This window comes from Haplochromis burtoni, unplaced genomic scaffold (assembly GCF_018398535.1).
Source record: "Haplochromis burtoni strain Fernald_Lab_line unplaced genomic scaffold, NCSU_Asbu1 Contig_6, whole genome shotgun sequence".
NCBI lineage: Eukaryota > Metazoa > Chordata > Actinopteri > Cichliformes > Cichlidae > Haplochromis > Haplochromis burtoni.
This window is the reverse complement of record NW_024582367.1, coordinates 997,266-1,021,679: the sequence shown is the minus strand read 5'-3', so window position 1 is coordinate 1,021,679 and position 24,414 is coordinate 997,266. Positions and strand designations below refer to the sequence as shown.

Sequence of the window (24,414 nt, the reverse complement as noted above, 5' to 3'; positions counted from 1 at the left end):
TGGATGGATTGATACATGGATGCATGGTTGGATACATGGATGGATGGATGGATGGATTGATACATGGATGCATGGTTGGATACATGGATGGATGGCTGGATTGATAGATGGATGCATGGAAGGATGCATGGATGATGGATGCATGGTTGGATACATGGATGCATGGTTGGATACATGGATGGATACATGAATGGATGGATGGATGGATGCGTGGTTGGATACATGGATGGATACATGGATGGATGGCTGGATTGATAGATGGATGCATGGAAGGATGCATGGATGATGGATGCATGGTTGGATACATGGATGGATACATGGATGGATGGATGGATTGATAGATGGATGCATGGTTGGAGGTGAATTTTTCTTTGCAGTCTTGCAGCAGATTCGCCGTATACTGCGTTGCTAGACTACGACTGCTGATTCATTGTTAATGCGAGGGCTGTTACACACAGCAGTGTCATCACCCTGTACTGCTGTAACAAACTCCGGCTTCTAAATCCAACATTCAGGGAGCAAAAATAATCTGAAGTAAATCTGAGTGAAGCACAGACGAGTATGAATGATTAGACCTCCGCCCAATGAAACCATAAAGCTAACAAATGGCCTCTGTCAGACTCTTTGGCCAGCAGTGGCCAAGGCTGTGCTGCTGACACACACTTTTACACACTTAGAGGCTAGTAATGAGAAATGTTTGGACGCAGCCTTGAGCAGGTTTTGGAATGTGTTCCCGACAGCTGAAATATGGCATCAGTGGCCCAATCACAATCATTCTCTGGCTTTTTAGTTTCCCCTCAACTCTAATGAACACAGAAGAATGAATCATGCAGGGAGGTCAGCATGGCAACTTTGTTGTGTGGGAGGAACAAACATCTTGTTCTGTGAGTTTGCATTATTAGCATCCAGTAGAGAATGAAACAGACAATTTAATAGTTTAAGGGGACAGAGGGATTTATGATCTTGATATGGAAGGCCAGAATATTCGAGTCCAAGTTTAGGCTTGGTTGTGATAAATGGAGGTAATTCCTTGGAATTATCCTCAGTGGGCTTGTACACGGGTTTGCATCCATGCAAGCAAGGCAGAAATATGACAGTGACATCAGTGTCAACTTTAAAGATTCAACAATGTGAGTAAAATAAAACAATTCAAGGGCAATTCATCAGATGGACTGGCAGCACGATAACAGCTGAAGAGCCGTAATAACAAAGGTGGTGCCAGTAGCAAGCTGGGAGGAGGTGGCAGCCCATTAACCATCACCAGGAGCAATAATAGCATGGTGGAGTTAAGGAGAAAAAACACCATGCAGGGCTGTAGCTGCTTTACACACGGATGAGTAATGCCATGATTTAAGTAACACGAGCTGCTCTGGGTTTTATGTGAACATTTGCCTACTTGAATTTACTAAACAAATGAGATACTAGAGGGAGGACTGGAATAAATTCACCTGAAATCAGTATGCAGTAAAACTGAGGTTCAAACGGAAAATGTCAGCATGTTCAGAGATGCTTTTTTAAAAGGAGATCTGATGAGCAAAGGTCAGCCATTAAAATCTGTCATCGGTAGGAGGTGGCAAAGTTTTGCCAGGGCTTCAAAACCAGTCGAAGGAGCCCAGAGGGGCCGTCAGTTCATTCAGTTATGTAAGAATTATGTAATCCAGCACTCATTACAGATAAAACAAGACACGGTGCTCAATTAGTATATCACCGGTGAATAAATTCAGTTAATATATGCAGGTGCATGTCCAAAGAGGGCCTCTCTTTCAATGTCAGGTTTATCCCCTGTTTTATTTATTTCTTGTCAAATTATCTGATTTCCTGTGGGATCCCCTGACTCAGTCCCCACCGCATCACCCAAATGGAAACTTTGGAAATGCCTCTGAAATATAGACTCACCCAACACTTTTTAGGTACATCTTGAGACCCCCCGGTGTCTCTGGAGCTGCCTTTGTTCTCTGTGGCACAGATTCAACAAGGTGCTGGAGAAATTCCATGTTCACATGAAAACATTGCACCGTTGTTGCAGATTAATCAGCTGTACACATGTGATGTGAAACTCTCATTCCTCTGCATGCCAACGGTGCTCTGTTGGATTGAGGTCTGGGGACTGTGGAGGCCATTTCAATAAAATGAACTCATGCATCTAACTAAATGCATCAAATTCCTGCCATGTGATTGGCTCATGACATACTTGCATTAGCGAGCAGTTGAACAAGTGTACCTAATGAAATGGCTCATTCATGTATGTAGATGAAAGCATTAAAACCATTGCATTTTCTTCAGGGAAACACAAAAGGAAACATTTTCCACAACTGGCTGTGAATTTGGAGAATTTTGGCCTCCTTGACCTGTTCTGGAGGCGCTCCTGAAGGCACTTCCTGCCATCAGGGAGGGCTGTTACCATGTTTGGCAGCCGCAATGTTCAGGTGTGTGGTAGTAACATTCAGATAACCATGTTTTCCCAGCAGGACCTTACACTGGAATGAGTAGAGGTGTGGGAATATCAGGTTTCTTCAACTGTCTTCCACCCAACAGCTTTGCATCTCCTGCCAAAGACAGAGAGGAGGGGGAGAAGCCATCTGTTGAGGGCTAGTTGAAGGTGGTGTCCCAACATCTGATAAGTACTGCATCAGTTATCCAAATCATTTCTCTCTCACATCCCTAATCTGAGATAATTTAGCACTAACCAGAGTGCAGAAACTGCATTTATGAGATGTGGGATGTCCAGTGATTTTGCCATTAAGAGTTCTTAATTCCAGTTAATAGAGTTTAATATTTTCCTCAGTCCTTCCCACTGTTTTCTTTTTGTGTCTTTTCCTGTATCAAGTTTGTTTTTGCGTCTGAGTTTCCCGAGTTACTGTTGCCTTCTTCCTGTTTTACTTTGATAGTTAGTTGCCGTCTGTGTCTTGTATCCAGTTTTACTTCCTCCCCTGTGGTTTTATTGATTGTGCACCTGTGTCTCATTTCCTCCCAGCTGTGTCTAATTCTTTTGATTAGCCCTCAGTGTGGGAGTATAAATGGTGTTGTCTTCCCTTTGTCTTTTGTTACAGCAACTGTTTGTGTTCTTTCTCTGTTTCCTTGTGTAACTTCTGTTGGATTTCTTTGGCTTTATAGACTTACTCTTGGACTTGGACACACATATCTGCTTGCCAGTGCTGAGTAATGAATTAATAAACACACGCAGAGAGTCGAGAGGTGCAGTTCAGTGACTCAGAGTAGCGGATGAGGCCTAGCAGACAGCGATGGGTTACAACTACCTGCATGTGGACACCTGCTAAACGGGCCAGATCTCTAAATACAGTTTGGATAATGTACTTTGGGGTCTGCATCATTTTCATAAAGGAATGAACCTTCCACAGAGGTGAAATGTGTATCTTGCAGCAGGCTCTAAACACGTTTGTTCTGCTGTAAGTTTGGACACGTTAGCATGAGACTCATTTTTGGAGCCTCCAATGGCCGTTGGAGGAACTACACATTTGGCAGCACTAGCTTCACTTTCAGCCCTGGAGGTTGCCGCATGGTCTGAACTAATTTTAGCTGTTAAGCTTTACTGTTGTACTCTGAGCACCGACTACCAAGTGTGTCTACATTTTGGGATTGAGTCACTGCGCTTTTGTTCTCCGATTAAAAAATAAATCTGATATTATAGCAGGCCTGATCTGTAAAGACTGAAGTTTGGAGGAATTAAAAAAAATAATTAAAGCTTAGTTTGGAGTTGATTGCTTCTGTAACACAATTGTCATCAAACTGAAACTCTTTCCAGAGGAACAAATCTAATCTCGACAATCACACAATCAGATCGTTTCACATCTTTTTTCTTCATTTAGGAAACAAATCAAATTTTATAAGTAAAGACAACTGAACAAAACTGGGACAAAAGAGAATCTTATGACTGGAAAAAGGGTCGGCTGTTATTGCCCACTGCCCCCAGCTGAACACTGGTTTTACTGGGCAGCTCCCAGTTGTGATTGTGTGTATTTGTTTGCATGTCGAGTTCACATTTTCACCAAACGGCTGGACCGAATAAGTCACGCTGAAATGTGGGACAGATGTTGTTGCACCATCACTGTAACACAGTTACTGTACAGTAAATCCCAGCAGGTATTGCAGCAGATGACCAGCAGTGCTCAGCCTGGTAAGATACAGCGTCTCTTTGCCCCACATACAAACTCCCACCACCTCCCCCTTTACTGCATATTGTGTTTGCAGAAGGCTTCACATAATTTAAAGTGACAAGCCCCTGTCTCGACATTCCCTCCGTCTCTCCTGATCCCCCCACCCCCACTGCCTCTGTTTTATAACCTTCTTTTCTTTCCTGCCATGGATACACACCGGTATGTTGCTGAAGAATTACATCTGTGACCACCTCGGACGCTTTTCTTTCAGACTGTACGGCTACAAATATTTCTGTTGCCAGGCTGAATCCTTAGACTGGCAACATTTCGGATTCACAGGCGCGAATGCAGACGAGTCATGGTGATGCACACCCCGACCCCGACCATTTCCAGAACCGTGGAACTTTGAACACCATGGGAACTTTCTGAGTGGTGTTTACTCAGCATGGCACTATCATTATGCAGCTTTAGATGGATTTCTAATAAAATAAGCATAAATTATACATGCAAGGGCATCTGTAGCTTCAAGCTGTATGACAGTTTCTTAACTTTGAGTTTATAAAGTCAAAAGTCTTGCTTTAGTGCATCTGTGCTGCTCGGCAGGTCAATAAGAGGACCCGACGGGACTAGATCAATAATGCACAGAGGCTCCAGCCGTCGAACGCTACACTACAGGGCCTGTAATTTACAGTTTGTTTGTAGTCCACCGCCGGTACATTATGTGCCTGTGTGTCTCGATGCATCACTCCCACTCCCATTAGCTGCAGAATAAAGTCAGGGGATGTGGCTGAAAACTCAACAGATAACCTCTGATCAGATTGAAGCTCTGTATTTGATTCAAATACCACGGGGTCAGCGTACTTGCTGTGTTTTATCAGATCCTCCTGCAGTGCTGCTGCTGTTTACTTTCCTCCTCTCTCTCTCTCTTTAGAGGGTTTAAACACTTTCATCATGCACAGCACAGAGCTGCTATCCCTTAAAAGTGGATACAAGCACCAAAATCTGAGAGTTTACCCTGATGCCATTCATTAGAAAAATCCCATCAGCAGCTTGAATTTTCTTGAATTGTCAAAATAACCATCGAGCAGCTATTTTACTGCAGAATTTTGACATTTCTGAAGTTTCACTGATGATCTCTCTATTTCTGACCATGACTGAGTCAAATTTATTCCCCAGAGCTTCCTTTACTTATTTCTTTTAATGAAAATCATCACAAACCTGCAATGGATCCATCCTGGGGATGAACCTCCCACCTCAACCCTTCACCATCAGCTGCTCTTTGTTATGCAGTATGGCCCTCGAAGAACAGCAGCTATCTAAGCAAAGCCTTTCAGTTGAAGAATTTTGCCAACAAGTGGATTCTTTTATTGATTAACTTCACTTTTATAACTTAAACCTGATTGTCAGTGCTGTGCTCTCTGTTAAGGTGGCAGAGCAGATATATTCCCTCAATCCTCTTTCATGTGATTGATGATTTTCTTTGGCACAAAAAAAGGCCAAGACCTCAAAGCCAAAAGCTAAAAATGAAATACTCTGACAGGGTTTGCAGTAAAGGTTGAAATTAGAAACAATTTCCACAAATGAACCTTTTTATTTATATACTGTGCAGGAGAGTGAAATATTTCTGCTTCATCCTCTTACCAAACATTTCAAAACATGTGGTTCGGGTCATAAACTCAATGAGCACATTAGTAAGTCAGGTGTATCCTGTTCCTTATCCTCACCCTGCACATTATTTTCCTTTCTGTGTCTCCTTATAACTTGTGCATAAATAATGAAACTAAGCCTGTTCACTCATGCAAACAGCGCGCCGACTGTAACGGATCACCTCCACGAGGCCAGCCGTGCTTTATGCGTCAGCGGTCACAAGGGGGCACTAAACTGTTCCCCATGCACGGAGACTTCATTCCCATTCATGTCACTGTTTCCTTGACAGACTTTGACACGTGTGTGAGGCAGCGCTGCTGTCATGTGATAGTGAGAGATTTTGCTGTTCGACAGTTTTTTCTTTTGCCTCTGGGTTCCTGGGATAGTTGCAGTTGTTGGAATAGACAGATGTTCCCACTGTTTTCACACGGGGTATTTTGCCTGAGGTGTGTTTGTGTAACAGAACGACAGCTGTGTGTGTGTGTGTGTGTGTGTGTGTGTGTGTGTGTGTGTGTGTGTGTGTGTGTGTGTGTGTGTGTGTGTGTGTGTATAGGGGGAGAGAACAGAGTGTTTTGTTGTGTACTGTGCAGGTTGCTGAAGGACAAAGTGAGTTTTTATGGCTGTTACTGCAGTATCATCGTTGGCCCTCACATTAACACTCACTGCTGACAAGCCTCAAGGTCCAAACTATTAACTACAGCATGTTTACACAGTTGGATCAGTGATATCAGAGCTAACCACCTCATTCACTCACAGCCCAATGAGCAGATTAAAGCACATCTGCCTGTCCATTCTTTTACCAGCTGACTATAAACAGCATGTACAGTACATGCTACTGGAGTCTTATAATGCTCATGGAATGAAAGCTCGAATGGTGGAATAACAAATTACATTTATTACATTTAATTTTTATTACAAAAATCTCTTTCATGAGAGTGTGCTTTCCAAGAATCATGAGCAATAACAATTAAACACAGAAATGGCCTTAAATTTGTGGAGTTCTTACTGATCTGCTGTTTGGGACAGATGGAAAGGATCTTAAGACCTAAAACAATAACTTCCCACACTTTTTTGATGAATGCAATTCAGTAAGCGAGACAAGAATAACCTTATGAATGATAACATACAGGTGGTTGCGTGCAACACATGACACAGCGGACATAATGCATACTGACTGCTATTTTGTTGCTAAATCCTTTGCATTGTTTTTAAGCAGCTATTAACCTCAGAGTTCAAATATCTGTTCGGGTGTAAAGGGATGAATCCGTGCCAGTTCATCCGATGGCTCCCACCTGACCATCACAGACTTGGTTGGGAAAGATGGCCAGAATAAAACAAAGATTCAGGCTCTTGTTGTCATCCCCCCAAAAATGTTAAAATCCCATTAGCTTTAATTATCAACTAATCAAGAACTAATGATTTTTTAGGTAAATCTGTGATGGTCAGGTGGGAAATGTTTTAAAATGTTGATGAACTGAGATGGAATGACTCCAATTTCAAGTGAGTTTCTCTCTTGTGCAGCTGCTTTTCCTGTGGTATCGTGTGTACTGGTGCACATGAGCCTGAAAATCATGCCACTGTTTTCAGATTTCATCGTAAGACATGATCTTGTTACCAAAGACATTTTTCACTGTCTCACCATTCACTCTTTAAATTCCCCTCCCTTCCATCTTCTGGCTGCAGGTCGAGAGAAGAGAAAGGGTCCCATGATCTCTGCCGGCGATGCCGAGTTCCCCCGGGATTACCACACCCTGGCTGCCACTGGTGGCCGCGGGGCCCGACGGTTCCCCGACAACAGCAACGGGGGCTTCACGTCGTCCTCGCTGGACCGCCGGCACAACTCTGTGGCTGCCAAGAGCCTGGAGGCCCTGAACAGCATCCACAAGGCTGACATAGAGCGTCAGCGAGACGCCATCATGGACCTCCAGAAAAACAAGTTCTCCAACAGCCCCAGCAGCATGTCACAGGGCTCCCCCGCTGCGGGCCGACAGGTACTTTCACACTTTCTGCTCTGATGTGAACAAACCAAAAAGAAACAATAAGCGGACGAATACTTCCCTTTGTGACATGAGTAATTATAACTGCAGCAGTGGTGGTCTTGGCACTTTAATCCTTGTTAATTCTACTTATAATGAGCTAAATCTCTCACATTCACTCCATAAAAATAGAAGGTGGGATTATTTTCCTGTTTCCATCAATCCTCCTGAGGACGATTGGTGCAGGATACACCACCTTCATCATGACTCATACTGTTTATCTTAGCAGGCGGAAAGAAGTTTCTAATCAGTCGGCTGCAGTTTATGTGGTTTCTTTTATAGTTTGTCAGGAAATCGAGCGAACAGTCCTGCGAGAATACCTACAGAAGGCAGCGTGCATACGCAAAATGATGAAGGGAACTCAAATGGCAGGTTTTTTAAGTCACAGTAGACACTTTGCTTTCACTGTGAGCTTCTGTCTTGTCACTGATGACAACAGCTGAGGTTATTGGAGTTAACTAAAATGAAAATAAACCAGGCGTGAAAAAAACACATTATAAGAATAAAAACTAGAATTCTGAAATCAACAAAAACCACCTGAAACCAGATTTTACTGCCCTGTCACTTTAATAAAAGTCATTTATCAATCCAACTCAATTCAACAACTTAAACATGACTCGATTTTTTTTAACTCCGACCATCCAATCTACCAATCGTTTTTACTCAGAGATCGTGTGTTTAAATTCAGAAGACAGAAATTCGATATTTATTTTTACCTTCTCCTGTATAAAACTATACAAAGGGTCAGTTAAGGTTTGCTCTGCTGCCTCGGTGGGGGACTAATTAAATCGACACCGTGTACTTCACCTAGTATGCTCAAACCCACCTCCTCCGGCTCCTTTCGATTTTGTGTAGCAGCTCTACTCCGAGCCTCTCCTGAAGGAGCTGCTCACCCTGTCTCTAAGGGAGAGCCCAGACAGCCTTTGGAGGAAGCTCATTTCTACCACGATCCTACTCTTTTGGCACGCACAGCTTGTGGCCATAGATGAGGGCAGGAACATGGCTGTTTGTGTTTCACAACTTCCTCTCATTACCACAGCAGACTGATACAGCATCCACACCACTGCAGAAGCTGTGCAAATACATCTGTCAGTGTCCCGCTCCACTCACTTCTCACTTGTAAACCAGAGATACTCCAGGCAGGAGAGGGCAATCCAGCCCTTTCCAGTGGAGAATCACGGCTCAGACTCAGAGGGGCTAATTCTCTTTCCATGTGCTTCACACTTGGCTGCTCCAAATCGCCCCAGCGCAAGCTAGAGGTCACGTTTGATGAAGTCAGGAGGCAAGGATCGTCTGCAAAAAGAAAAGAGGATGATATCCTCTGCCTCTGCTCCCAGCAAATGTGTCCGGTATCGCTGACAGGGCAGCATGTCACAATTCAAATCATAAATATATCCATACATATCCATATCATATGAAAGGAAATATATAAGACATTGGAATAAAATTAGTTTGACAGTGACTTTCATCCATGTAGCCAGCTCCTACGCAAACAGATCAGAAAGAGTAAATGAATTCAGTACAAAAAGCAAAATAATTGGTGGTCATAGGGAACAAAAATACACTATCTGTGAAAGTTATTGATGCTTTTCTGGTCCTGTGCAACATTTTAATTGGTCAACAGATTTCTAGGATTGAACTAGGACTGATTCAGTGGTTTTAGAACCTCCCAGTAAGGACTTGTTTCCTTATGAAGTCCTAATTTGATCAATAAAAGCTCATATCGTGTATGGATTATGACACAGAGCCACATCCACAGTTTTATACAAATCTAGAGGGGGGTGCATCCTCGGGGGAGGTATGAGTGCTCTCCGAGTGCTGTCGGCTTCTACATGTGAACATTTTCTTCCTGAGAGATAATAGCAGCACATCGGCGGGCCTGCAAACCCAAACAAGAGCATTATGTGGCGAGACGCCTCTGGGGCTTTAGACACACGGATGCAGTGGAGGCATGTTTACGACCTGCTCGCTGGGCCAGAAATGGCCACCTTCTCAGCGGTTATTACCTGAAAAACGTCAGCAATAGAATATGGAGAAAAGAATTGAAGTGAGACAGCGAGCGAATGTCAAAATGTGAGACACCTCCCTTCATCAAATCTCCTCCCTCCCTTTGCTCTGTCTTTTTTTTTCTTTGCTTCATATTCTCAGCTTCACTCTGCCATCCATCAACGCATGCTCTCATTTGATACCTGTGACAGATGGTCTGCTGCAGCTCTTCTCTGTTCGGCTTTAGGGAATAACATTCAGCCATAGGGGCTTATTTTCAGTCTTTCTCAGAAGGAGATGATGTCCTATTTAAAATGCGGGGCTAGAGCAAAGAGCACCTCCCGGGGCTACAAAAATAAAGAAAAACCGCCGTTCCTCTAATGGCCACTTGAGTCTGGTTTCAAAAACGAGTCAATCCCGACAGACTTAAAATGTTAAAATGTACAACTTTACAGTGGAAATAGACATTTTCAAAACCCAGTGTGTCATGTCACGTTGCTATGTCCATTTATCATAGTCTGTAGGGTCATTTGTGTCATTTGTGTCATGAATAGATTCATTTATCAGTTTTCTGATTTTTACCCCTGGTGGCTGGAACATGTACACTATCTATAGAGACCAAACATACTTTTAGGGATGTAAAGTTAAAAATTTTAACGTGGGGTTTGTTTTGGTTTTCCAGAAAACCTCTGCTGGCCATTAGAGGAACTACAGTTTATTTCACTTCCATCTTGACTTTTTTTGCATTTATCTTTATTAGCACCCAAGGTTTCTCTAAGTTATAAAAGCAATAGATCCAATAAATTTAGTCCTTTGTCAGGACACATCGTCATGTAAACTTTAAAAAGATCCTACTGTACTCAATCCTGGTGCCAACCAGTGTGATGCTGTACCTTATTAGTGAAGGAAGAAGCCTGAATGACTCATACGAATGGTCAGCTGAGCTGACCTGGATCTCTTGCCTGAGAGAAAGTCAGAGGGACTAAAATGTCTCTGGGTTTCATGAGAGGCTTTTCCAGGGTCACAGAACTGGACTTGGCCTAACTGTAGTTTTCTGTGCAGGAGAAATGAGGGCAAATCCAGGTAGGGTGCAAGCATGCCATCCAACTGCAAGCCGAGTCGCTCTGACCAGCTGTTGTTTAAAGAAAGCTCCAACATACAAAGGAGAGCCAGAATCCAAAGTGCTTGTTGAACCCCCAAGTTAAGGTCAGGCTGTCCTCATTCTTATGGGGAAAAATGTGCAGATTTGTCAAAGGCTCTAGTGTGTCCTAGTTATACAGAAGACATTCCTGCACCGAGTTCTGGAATTACTGAGATAGTGCTGTCAGTTTCAACACATTATTTTTCTGCAGCAAACGGGTGCATTTTACCCCAAACAGGATTATTATATAGGCCAAAGTCTGCATTTGGAGCTTTGCAGGCTGGTGGTGACATCAGTTGCAGGTTTGTCCATCCCATCAGAACATTTACTTTCCACGTTGTTTGGCATTTCTTTCACTTGCCAATTTTAGCTTTTCTTTCACTTCTTTTTAGTGCTTTAGAGACTAAAAGTCGGTTAGAATTGGAAAAACATTGTGGTTTTTATAAAAACCTTCAGGAGAGAAATGAAAGAAAAGAAAAAAATCCCTTCACAACAATATCCCTCCTTATTAATAAATGATGGTTTGGGAATGACGATCCCACCTACCAACACTATAACCCAGTTTGTGAATGAGCCATGCCGGCGGTTGTAATAAAACAGCAAAGACCAACCTGGTTGTTGACCATCTAACATCTTTACATAGGCTTCCTTTGTCTCTGAACTTGGACTGTTATCTCTCTGCATCCAGTGTTCCCATTGGATGAAGGCACTTGGTATATAACGGCGTGATGAAAGCTGCATCTGACCATAAAACATCCTCATCTGATTACAAAAAAATGGCTAACAACTTGATATTCACAACTTGTTGGACAATAAGCGCCGCCTGCTTTAGTGTTTTATTCAAGAAGATATGAAAGTAGTGATTGAGCCCATAAACAAAAGTGTTTCCTGAGGTCAAAGATTCATAGTTTTCCCATAGACTTCTATAAAGTCTGATCTCTTTTTGCAACCGGACCGATCACCGCCCTGCTAGCCATGAGAAAGAATGTGTTATTAAGGTAATTCTGGATGGGCTTGACTTTTGAGACTCAGAAGCAATGTTCCCTCTAATTTTTCACGTGTCTGAGCGAACACACAAACTCCCTGAGCGTCCCTTGGACCACTGTGAGCAACAGCAGACGTGTGCACTGTGGTCACGCCAGCATCCAATCCATCCAAGATACATGGTTTATTAAAATAATCAAATTACAGCATTTACATTCATTTTTTAATTAACTGCTTTAGCCCACTTACAATGAAAGTGTAAAAAAAAAAAAACTGTTAACACCATTGGAAGTAAAAATAACTTGAACTCCAATTTTGAAAACACAACTTTCTTTTTTTTTTATTTTTTATTTTTTTTTATAAAGCTCTGACTTGTATTATGAGTCTGTGGTCTGGGAGAGAGTCTGTAACTCTGCAAAATACAGTATATATTGACCAATGTTGGGCAATTAATTATATAGTTACTTCTTCAAAAAGTAACTGAGTTATGCAAACAAAGTTTTTTGCAGCTGTTTACCTAAAAATGCAGCCAAGGTGTTTTTTTTAATAAACATTTCAAACTATTTACAGAACAATCAGCTGTTCTGCATCAAATTATTTGTGCCACTCCTAAAAATAATTTCTGTCCACTATGAGATGAAGGAGAACAACAGCCTGATACCTGCAGGCCTGACAGCAGCAGATGTATCACTGCTGTAACACTCAGCAGTCACCTCATGGTGTCTAACAGTTTGGTCAGGACTGGACTGGGACAAAAAATCGGCCCGGGCATTTTGACTAGAGACCAGCCCCCCAGGTATTATAGGAAAAGCCATAAAGCCTTTGAATGAAAACAGACACTGTTGTGACAGTGATGTACAGTCTTGTTGGTATATGTATGATTTCTATACATTTTACATCAGATAAAAACTTTGGTTGTAAGCTTCAGATAATTATTTAATAAAAGCGAGACATTTTAAATGAGAATAAGAAAGAAAACTATTTCCTTGTACCCCCCTTTTCCCTGTTAATGCCCTACCTGGCCCCCTGGCAGCACTTTGCTAGACCCGCCCCTGCATAGTTACCAGCTGTCAGCTACATAAAAAAAAAAGGATCCTGGTGTTATTTGTCTCCCAGAAACAGTTCATAACTTCCCTTCAACTCATCCATGTCACCTAAAAGGTAAACCTGTTTCTCCATCACAGCTCTGATGATTCAGTAAGGACATCTCCTGGTTTCATCTTCATGTTTCCCTCTCACCACATATCCAAACCGACATCATGACCAGCAGCTTTACAGCTGTGGCTCCAGCAAACATCAGCTGATACTAGAAATTAATATTAAATAAATTCTAACAACAGTTGATTAAGCTTAAACATGCTGCTGTTGTTTAGCGCGACATCTGCTGGTTTCCTCTTTCTGGCACAAAGTGGGATAAACAAACAAGAGAGAAAAGCCGATCAGCTGATCATTAATCAGTTTCATGATTGAAATAGCAACAGGAGAGGGAGGGGAGAGAATGAGAGGAGAAGAGGCAGCTGCAGCGTAACAACAGAATAAATCCAGCTTTGTTTCTTTTTCCATTCTAGATGAAGTCCAGGACAAACTGTTCCTTTTCACCTCAACACGAATATTTTCTCTGAATACAAGATGATTCCGTCTTTTGGTTGGCAACTCTACTAACTAACCTTATGAATAAAATAAAGTTCACTATCAGTAACATAGCACCCACTCAGCTGTATAGAAACTCCGTCATGCTAGCTAGTACGAAAAAGTCAGCACAACGAAAATAAACTCCACCTAAACTTGGTTCATATCTGACCCAGAGAGACTGCAGCTCATAACTTCTTACCTGAAGATCAGTTCACCTGACGCTCGGACCGGCGGCTGCCTCGGGTCTCTCCTCCTGCCTCCCCTTTTTCTCATCCACCTGCTGGCCTCCACCACTTGCCAATGTTACTGAATCTGAGGAAGCACCGCCACCACCAAACAACTGAGTTATTTTTACACTCCGACCAGCATCTGGCCAATCCACCACCTTTAATTGTTTATATCGTTACAAAGAAAAAAAAAGTCACTGGGCCACCGAGCAAATGCCCAATATGCCCGATGGCCAGTCCAGCTATGGTCGTGCTATCAGGTAACCCTTCGCGTGCCAACTGTGGCACGCATGCCCAGGGTTGCCGACCCCTGGTATATACGAATGTGAATCGCATTATTGGCTGGACTATGGGGTAAGGTGGCATTGTTCTAATCCCATACGGGAGCGCAGAGACAGTGCCAGCAGTGCGCAATTGTGCACACGCGCAGCTTAGAGGGAACATTGCTCAGAAGCATGCCCTTGTTTTCTCTACAGTCTGTGGTTTACTGTAACTTCAGAGTCAGCGTCTGACCATTTTCCAAACCAAGTAAGCTGGGTTGTTTTCAGATGTTTGAATTGTTTTCAAATGCTCCGTATTTTCCTTCTCCTCAGTTGATTGTTGCGTTGAGAATACCCCTTCAGTCTTATATCTTCCAAAAAGAACCAGTCTGCATACTGTATCAAAATACTAGTGTGGAACGGGTTATTTAGTATTCGTATGTACATCCATCCATCTGATCGCGTGGGCAGCAGTTTAAGCAGAGACAGCCACGCCTCCCTCTCCCCACCCACCACTTCTAGCTGTCCTGGGACACTGAGGCATTCCCAGGGCAACAAACTCAATCTCTCCAGCCTCCTGTGTTTGCTCCGGGTTCTCTTGCCAGATGGGTATGCCCAAAGCACCTCACCTATAAGAACGTGTCCTCTGTGCCCCTCCCAAATGCCCAAGCCTATCTCTTAGCCCAGGCACATTAATGTATTATCACCTAAAGCAAAGAATTGCTGAAAATATCACAAATACTTTCAGATGTATTCTAGTCCCGACCTCATGAACTTTGTCTGTTGAGCAATGAGCAGCTGTGCTATTAATGTCTCCTACAGTCTGTGGCGTCATCCCTGTTTACAGCAGAGGAGTCCTTCCTCCTCTTTGCTCTGTGGCGGGCGGCTAATGCACAGACTGATTGATTACCTGTCCTGATTCCAGCTCTGAAATTGATCTTCTCACATCACCTCGAGAACGAAAGCAAACAAACCTGAGCATTCTCCCTCTCCTCTTTCCCCTCCATGTGCTGCGTTTATTTACCCAGACCACACCTTCTTTCTACTGATGAAACAGGGTGGACCGAGGGAGAGGGAGAGAGAGATGGAGAAACAGGTGGAGTCTGCTGTCGTCATGGCAACCCACCGTTTCCCCATATAAGGCAACTGAGTGATATCATATGGTTGGCAATGCCTGGGCTTTGGAAGGAGGCACACGCTGTACTGAGTGAGAGGCGGCAGCAGCGGGAGAGAGAAGGAGCGACAAGGAGGGAGGGGTCGTTTTATCGTCTCTGTCCGGGATGGAGGGGGGCGAGATAGAGTGACAAACACAAGAGGACAGAGAGAGAGAGAGAGAGAGGAGGAAGAGGAGGGTGAGGAGGAGGAGGAGGGGTAGGAAGACGTGCTAACTGCCTCTTAGGCGCTACTACGGGCACCGGCGAGGGGGGACTCTGGCGGATTCTCGGGGCAAGGGAAAGACACACACACCAACACACTCACACACACGGAGAAGCCGCAGTGGAGAAAAAATGGAGAGGGGGGAGGAGGAAGAGGGAGGCGTGTGGAGCGGGAGGATGCGCCGTCATTAAGTAGAAACGGTAACTCACTCTTTTTCCTGTGTGGTGCTGCCATGACTGTGTGACGCTTGGAAGGTGATGGAGAGGAGGGTGGTGGAGTAAAAGTAAAGGTGTGTGTGTGTGTGCTCCTCATGTATGTGGATGCAAAGGCAGGTAGAGCTGATGAGTGCACACACCTCTTGTGTTTGAGTTTGTGTGTGTGTGTCTGTGTGTGTGTGTGTTTTTTTTTTTTTTTTAGATGGGAGGGTCCAGTTGTTGTCATGTAGTCAGGTGAGGGTCAGGTGTGTCTGAGGTGCCGCAGTGATGCATGTGTGGACGCGTGTGAGGCTGGGAGTGCACATGTGTTGATGTGTTTGGGCTTGGAGAAGGAAACAGAGTGATGTGAGGGAGGGAGGCGGGGGTGACGGGGGCACAAAGATGGCTAGTTGGCATGCAGGTCAGGCGTGCACGTCTCTCTCTGCTCATCCCTCTCTTTCCTTTCTACGAGTCCTGCCTGTCTCAGCGTGTATGTGCGCCTTGGGATTTCAGCTTAAGTGACTGAGAAATATTGCAGGCAGTAATCACCGAGTCACGGTGCATAGGGGGCCTGTTTGCGTTAGATGAGACAGGTTTTATGTTCCAAAAAATGTCCGCTTGTTGGTGCATTAAATTATCTGTGGAGTGACTTGGCGGTGGATTCCTTTTCTTTTCTTTTCGCCACTCCAATTTAAGGCGAATAAACGTGGCGAGCAGGTGATTACCCAGCACACAGCTCGGTGCGAATGGGAACGTGTCAGAGATTAGAACACAATGGGTGCTTGACTTTGCAATTATCAGATGTTTGTTGCTGTTGCTGTAATTCACACGAGAACCTGGGAGAAGGACGGTGACATTAATGCCTATTTTCCTCCTGCTGACGTGTAATTATGAAGCCGGCGCGCAAAAGTGCCTCCGAGCTGAAAATGTGAAGCCAGCTGGAGGTTAGAGGTTGTAAGCTCTACATATAGAGAAATAATCCTTGACAGGATTAAGTTTCTTTGGAGAGAAATAGTCAGAAAGTGAAATTGGGATACATGAATTTTATTTTGATGCCAACCTTTTGATGACGAGAGGGCAAATTCAGGCAGGATGGCGATTAAACCAGATTTTTCCTACATCCTCTTCCTGCCGCTTGCATTGTAATGAAAAGTTTTTACTTACTGGGGTTTAAATTACTCGAGCATAGCAGACATTTCTGCGTATCAAATAATCAGAAAATGAATAACTTTTATTATCAAATAAAGAAACCACACTCGCTGGAGTTTTTAGGAGAAAAATATGCATACTAAATGTGCTTATGTGTGCAGCTACCCCCCCATAAGCCCATTCTCAGCCAGGAAAACCCCTGTGTATGAGAAATATTGCAATATTTTATATGAAAGCAACATGTGGGAGCAATAAAATCTGTACTGATTACATTTAAAAGCAGTTTCACACAACAGAGCAAGTGTTGAAGAGGATAAAGCTTTAGCCATCCTTATTTTCTTCATTTTTATGGGCTAAATTTCAAATAAGCCAGTATTTCAACACACATTTAATCACATATTCTACCTGTCATATGATCAATGCAAAACTTGAATGAAAATGGAAAAGGAGGAAGTTAAAAGCTCCCTCTGAGATTTCTTCATTTGATGAAGTTGTAATATTTGAAGATGTGTTATGGTCAGTATTGATATGAAGGTTTCTTCCTTCCATATTATACTGGAATATTGATTTCTATCCAGTATTCTATATAATTAAGCTGAAATCTCCTACATTTTGAATATCAGACCTGTAAGTCACTGAATGGTGATTTAATGGCCACAAAGACTGTTTGGGAAGAAGATTCAAGGGTAACACATGAGGCTGATGATGGGAACAGGCTTTATTGAGTCATTGGTACTGAATCAGTGATATGAGGTGATGATGATGTTCTTTAGTTATACCAACATAGCTGCTCATTGGCTCATGGGAAACGCCGGCAATACAATAGGACCCATTTCTAGCAGATGAGGGGAAATGCAATCCAAATAAATCCAACACCCTGATTACGGCTGGATGGGGAGAATGTAGGACGGCTCTTTGCGATGGGAACAAAACTGTTCAAACCTCTATTGTAAGTCTTTATGAACAAAAAGCAGCGCTGCTTCTTGAACTCAGCACGATGTCTAAATAGAAAGACGAGTAGGTTCAAAATTCTTCCCTTGATTTCTGCACGTTGAACCAATAAAAACACGAGCTGTCGGGCGTTTTTTTTATACCATTAAGCATCGTACAACTTCAATCAGAGCACAGCAGAGGAGAAACGATGTTGCCTTCTGTAGTTTGTTGGAGTATATAGTCAGTATTACACACATGGCTCTTTTATGCTCCATGTTTTTGAAAATTGCAAACGACTGCCTTCTTCCCGATGACGTCGTGTGCGTTGTGTAAGACGCCCTGCGTGCTTCGCTGGGGAGGAGTGAGCAGTTTACCAGATCTCTCAGGCACGATGTTATGACTCTAATATGTCACAGTGACCTTTAACAAATAAGGCCAGGAGATTAATCAAATTTGACTTTCAGTTCTGGTTTCTGGCTTCGACTGGTTATAAAATCCAAATAATTGTGATTAAAGACTTCAACTGCAAAACTAACTGTAGGTAAACCTGTGGAAGGGTTAATAAGAGTTGCATTTGTCTCCTGGTCACTTGGGGCCTTTCACCTAATTTGAAAACTGACAGCCAAATCACTGCTTTCTATTGGCTTCCCTTTGCCTCCATCAGTATGACATCATTTGACAGAGATGGCCACCTTCGCCAGAAAGGCTGTATGGTTAAAAAACAGGTGCTAGTCTTTGCTTTTTTGCTCCCTATCAGAGTACTCTGTGTCCCCAACAGAGCTTCTTTTATCCATTTACTCTCCAAACGAATTTTATTTAAAATGATAAAATGCTTGTGCGTCTGTCTCGTGAATCCTTCTGATCATATAGATAAGATAAAAAAGCAAAAGAGAAAGCAAAAAAACGAATACATTTGGATTAAAAATGTGCTTGTGTGAGTGTTAAATGTTTGATTGGAAGTGTCTGAGTTAGGCTGAGGCACACTGAGGCTGGGTGGCATGAGATCAGGTACAGCATGATGGCTCTGTTTTGGTCACCAGGCTTGGAGAGCGGCCTGGAAGCCTCACACTGCTCAGAAATCTGGGTCACGACAGCCCACAGGCCTGTTGAGGTCTTTGTTTCCTCTGCCCTGCTTCCTTCACTCCATATTTAAAAACAGCGAGATGAATTTTGCAAAGTTTAAACTTGAGTTTCCAGGAGAGACAAGAGAAAATACTGGGGATCTATACAGCTCCCAGAACAGCTGCTCAAACAAGAATTAAGTTCCACCTACACCTTCATTTTAATTATTAAGGGAATTTGTTATTTCAAAGCTCTCACCGCGTTTTAATGAAGTTTAGACGCACCGACAGAAAGAAACCCACCTGTGCTTTATTAAAAACACCCCAAACTGCAAGTCGGTATTCAAATTAAAAGCCCTGAAAGCACATTTTCTCAATCAGCTTCTGACTGGGAACGAAGCGCTCCAGAGTGAACAGTTTCTGCTTTTTACATGACAGATTTTCTATATTTCTGTGTTGTTTTCGCTCTGCTCATCTCACTGGTGTTCAGTGTGAAAAGGTGCTTCCACGTATGTCCACCCACCAGTCAGTATTTTTGGCAGCTTTTTAAACAGAAATGCCAAATGACAGTTGTGTGCTTGTTTTTGAGAGTGGAAGTCTCAGCAAACTAGAGGTCATTGTGTTTGAGGCTGAGACACCTCTGAGCATGTTCACATTCCCACTCATGAGTAGTCATTGTGGAAAAATGTTCTCATAAACATATCTGCTGTGGCAGGTACCAGCACAAAGGTCATATTCGGTGTGTTGTAAAGTCTTTATACGTGGCAGGTTTGGGGATGAGTGCGATCCAGTCACAGACTGTATGAAAAAGATGGCTTTGCAGATTTTCACCACCGTATAAGACTTGTAATTCTGCCTCAGGGTCACGGGGGGTCTGGAGCCTAAGCCTGATGCCGGGCTACACCCTGGATAAATCACCAGCAGGGTCAACCGAGAGAATTCAATTCATTTGGATGCAATTCAGTTTTACTTTCAGTGCCAAACCACTACAACGGTCAACTCAAGGCTGTTTATACAATGCAGTAATAAAGAGAAACCCAAAACAAACAAATAATCAAGTGAGCAAGCACTTGGTGACAGTTGGAAAGAAAAACCTCGTTTTAACAGGAAGATCCTGGCTCAGGGAGGGGCAGCCAGTTGGGGACTAATCACCAATCACCTTTTTGTGTGGCGTTTGTGGCTTCCTTCCACAGTCCGAAGACATACAGGTGGGGTTAGCTTAACCAATCATTCTAAATAGTTGTCTATGCCTCTGTGTTAGTCCTCTGACAGACCGGCAACCTGTCCAGGGTGAACCCTGCCTCTCACCCTGAAACAGCCCTGGGATAGGCTCCAGTCCCCTTGCAATACTTAATTGGATCTAAAATAATATCATTACCCATATAATGTAAATACAGACTTTATTTTCGTCTAAACTGTAATTTGCATCAATGTGCTTGAATTTACTTGAGTATCTGTTTTGTAGAACAGAAGCAGAGAAAAACAAAGGAATTAAAAAATGTAAAAACTAGCTTTTTCTGTTGCTGCCTTTACTGCAGTGACTTTCTTCTGAATTCTTCTGGACAGTATAAAGATGGAAAGCAGTCAGTGAATCTAATCAGTATCGTTTGAACATTACCTTAAATCTAATTTGATCTTTTCTACCCTTTATGCAACCTAAACCTGACCATGAACACCACAGCTGCTCCGCATCAGAAAATTACTGTAAACTAATGATGCAAACTAACCCCCCTGTTTTTAGCTGGTATTCTATTTTTGCGAGGTGTTTCACAATAAATAGTTGTTCAAAAAAGCTCTAAATAAATTAGGACATTACATGTCAGCTTTAAACTTCCAGCCTATCAAATGTCACTGAGCAGTGTTTACCTTTAAATCTAATCTCCATTCTTCCACTCCTGACTTGTCTTTCTTGCATCCCTGAGTGAAGTTATCTCACTTTCCTTTCTCTCAGTTTGAAATACAGCAGCTGTACTTTTAGCTTGCAGACACACTGTGTATCAAACAGGACAGGAACAGTTTGTGTGTTTTCTGCTACATGAGCTCATAGAAATGATGTATTTGAAAATAAATGCCACTTAAAAAATGTTACTTCGCTTTATGCTTTATTCTTCATTCTTCATTCCAGCCCACTCTGACGTCTGAATGTAGTAAATAAAATTATGCATGCATTATGTGGGGTTTTTTTTTGTGCCTCTCATTGTGTCTAATAAGCACCAATACTGGATTTTCTTTTATGTTTCTTTGTCCATTCATTTCTGGAGGCAAACAGTGATGTAAAAAAAATAGCTCCCCTTAGTTGTCTTAAACCTAAAGTAATGAGTCTGTAGGGAGTAGAAGTAAAACGTTCTCAGAAAAGCAGATACTCAAGTAAAGTACAAATTCCTGGAAAAATGAAGTATTTGTTAGGGTCCACCTCTGCTGGAAAGCTGTAGTTTTTTTTTTTTCTAGTTAACTGTAACTGGTTAACTGGTTTTCTAGGGTTTCCATCTCCCTGCTCCCTCCCATCCTGCTGTTTCTCTCATATAACTGCTTTACTTCAGTTATGATTGATTGGACTGAACGTTTAATGTTTAATTTCACCCAAGTTGACAGATCTTCTATGAAACACAGTCTGCACACTAAATCCGTAGTGTGGCTTTTTTACAGTCTTCCTTACTTCACCCCAAACCAGTCACTGCAAATGGCCCCGCCCCTCACTGAGCCTGGTTCTACCAGAGGTTTCTTCCTGTTAAATAGGAGTTTTTCTTTCCCACTGTCACCAAGTGTTAGCTTATATGGGGCCATGTGGTTATTGAGGTTTATACTCCATTATTGTAAGTTCTTTAGCTTAGAATATGATTTCAAGGAGCAACATGGCAGCTCATAACAACAAGCTAATTACTGCATAGACACTCCAGCTAAATGCTGAATGAAGCAGTTGCTCTCTGAGCTGTTGTTTTCACCATTTCAGGTGTCCTTATGACAAAGATGCAGTGAAGAGTGAGAATATATAGCGGCAATTCGAGCCACATGTGTGATTTTTTTTCTTTCTAGAATTGTACAATGGGTAGCTCAGTGGAGTTGGAAAGATAATTATTGATTTCATCTTCTGGAATCAATAACTCATATTTGAAATATTGTAGAAATACAAACAATGTCTCTTTCCAGCTACAGACAACGAGTTGTAACATTTTTCATCAAAATTCTCTGATCTGGACAATTTGATGAGAAAGTGTGCAGAATGAGAGATGTGTCCTGAAATGTCTACAAAGTGCAACATCAGAAAAACTGAAAAAGTACAACAAACTTCTATATATGAGATAAAATCATTTCACACATCACTGTTGGTCTCCTGCTGTTTATTGTAGAAAACTGTTGGGGAAAAAAAACACTTTTTCCCATTTAATTCCATTTAGGAAAATATTTGTTACACTGTATAACTTCAGTTATCTAATGTCATTAAAATGACTTCACACATCAGTAGTCTTGTGAATATGTCTGCCAGATTAGGCCATAACATCTGGAATCCCCACACCCTCCTCACACACTAAATGGGGTGGCTGTAGCTCAGGAGGTAGAGCAGGTCCTCCATGAATTAGAAAGGTGGTGGTTCTATCTTTGGCTGCTCGAGTGTGCATGCCAAAGTGTCCTTGGGCAAAATACTCAACCCCAAGATACTCATGTATGTGAATGTTGGATAGAAAGCACTTAGGTGTAGAAACAAGCGCTTGGGTGAATGAGGAGTGTTGTACAAAGTGTTTTGAGAACTTATGTATAGTAGAAGAGTCCTGTATAGGAACTGGGATTTTACCATTTAAATAGGAAAACCTAGTCAAAGAGATTTTTTTGAAACATGCTGTAAACGTGTTGGACATTTTAACATGGAAGTCTTTTGGAACCGGCCTCACGTGGCCATTAGAGGAACTTTTTTGGCTTTATTTTTTCATCTGGGAGGTTGTCAGATTCATTTTCTGCTTGTCCAGCAAGGGGGTGTGGCCAATTCTAGGTGTCATTGATGTCATTGGCTGTGAGGTGGGGCAAACACAGGACAATTCACCTGTCTACAGTAAGCATGTAGTTTTTGTCATGTTTTCTGAATTAGGTGCAAGTGCGACGAATTTGATACTCTAGTTACGTGAGAGTTTCACGACTCTTCTGTGATCCTGACTTTTTAAAAATAAAATCTGTCCATAATTTGGCAGACAGGCATATAAAGACCTGGCAAAGCATTCAAAAACACCTCTGTGGTAGATTCAGCTACAGCAAGTGAACCTAGGATCACATTTGTTTTGCACTGTGTTGACTTTTTCTCTGGACTTTAACTTTGTTGCTTCCTTTTGTAGTCATGAATATTTGATGCCATGCAGCAGTGTTGTAAAGCGCTGGGGCAACTGCATTACTATGATCAGTTCTGCACACTCACTTCTCCTGAAATTGTTGCAAATTGTTTGTTGTCACAGCTTTTTGTAGATTTTTTAGAGTTCTGTATTGAAGACAGTGCAAACTGAGATCTGAGCGTGAGAAGATAGCTTTGCAAACACGGCGCTCTGTGATATATTAGAATGCACTGAAAGGTAATTGAGCTGGGAGCAGTTAGGAGAGGTGTGTTCTTCCACATGAGTAATGATTTATTGTAGTAATGTAGACGGTAATCATACAGCACAAAGTAATTGTGGAGAGGGAGTTACGCTTCTCAACTCAGTGCTGCTTTATTTTGTAAACAGCTAATAGCCAAAATTTGCTGTGCTTTAATATTTTTCCCTTTAACCTTTGTTCTTGACTTGACTTGGTTATAAGTCAGATATTCATCATTTACTGTTGACTCAACCTCTCACAGAGGCCTGACATCAATCAGATATTACTGACATGTGTTGTCAAATAGCAATAAAATGCAATTATTAAACATGTGACCTCTGGCTTGGAAAGCTCCGTGTTGTTGATTTTAAAGGCTTACTTCTATGATGAGTGTGCTAATTTAAATCCCACTTGGTAGATAACAATGGAGTAAGGTCAGACTGTATAGTGTTGTTGGCGGTGAGTAAGCCCAACTGTTTTTTGTTTTTTTTTGGAAAATAAACGAAATAAATCCTGATCACAGATCTCTGCCAACGCTTTTTAATTCTCTCAGTTCGTTATTTAGATACTGTAAAATATCAACATTCTTCAAGTCCTCTGCTTAAATGTTTGTTGTTGCTGCTTCAGTGATCTATGAGGGATCTGCTGCTGGTGCTTCTGGTCCAAATGCAATTATGGGAATGACTTTATTTTACTTCATTTGAGAGAAAGCTATTCCACCGTGATTTTTGACCATTAGATAAACAAATGTCTCTGCAAGTGAATGAAGTCCTGATTAACAGCATTGGTTAGAATCATTTCTACAGTTTTAGTTTGAAAATTAAACAAAAAAAGGAAAATTCAGGTGGAAAAAAACATGAATTGGAATAAAAAAAAAAACTGGAGAAAACTGAAATAACTTTAATGTAATGTAATATGCTTTGTTCATATTGTTTAACATACTGCCATTAAAAATGTCTTAAATGTTAACATTTTTAAACATTTTAAGTATTTGAAGTACAAACAAACAAAAATAAACTGGAAATAAACATTCAAAACCAATGAAAACGACAAAACTACGACGACACACACAACAAAAGTTTCTCTTTGTAGGGATACCCCATATTAACCACATACGA

The 24,414-nt window shown here is 42.1% G+C and overlaps 1 protein-coding gene across 9 annotated transcripts in view; it reads left to right on the top strand.

Moving 5' to 3' along the window:
- Positions 1 to 24,414, top strand: part of zgc:114120 (SRC kinase signaling inhibitor 1) — a 146,322-nt gene that overhangs the window by 44,940 nt on the left and 76,968 nt on the right. For 7 of the 9 annotated variants that reach the window (XM_042223203.1, XM_042223196.1, XM_042223195.1 and 4 more), the window contains exon 2: positions 7,446 to 7,753. In XM_042223203.1, coding sequence (XP_042079137.1) covers positions 7,446 to 7,753 — 308 coding nt within the window. Of the gene's footprint in view, positions 1 to 7,445; positions 7,754 to 14,174; positions 15,606 to 24,414 lie in introns of those variants that run through there. The other 2 variants (XM_042223218.1, XM_042223214.1) reach the window with 1 other exon arrangement.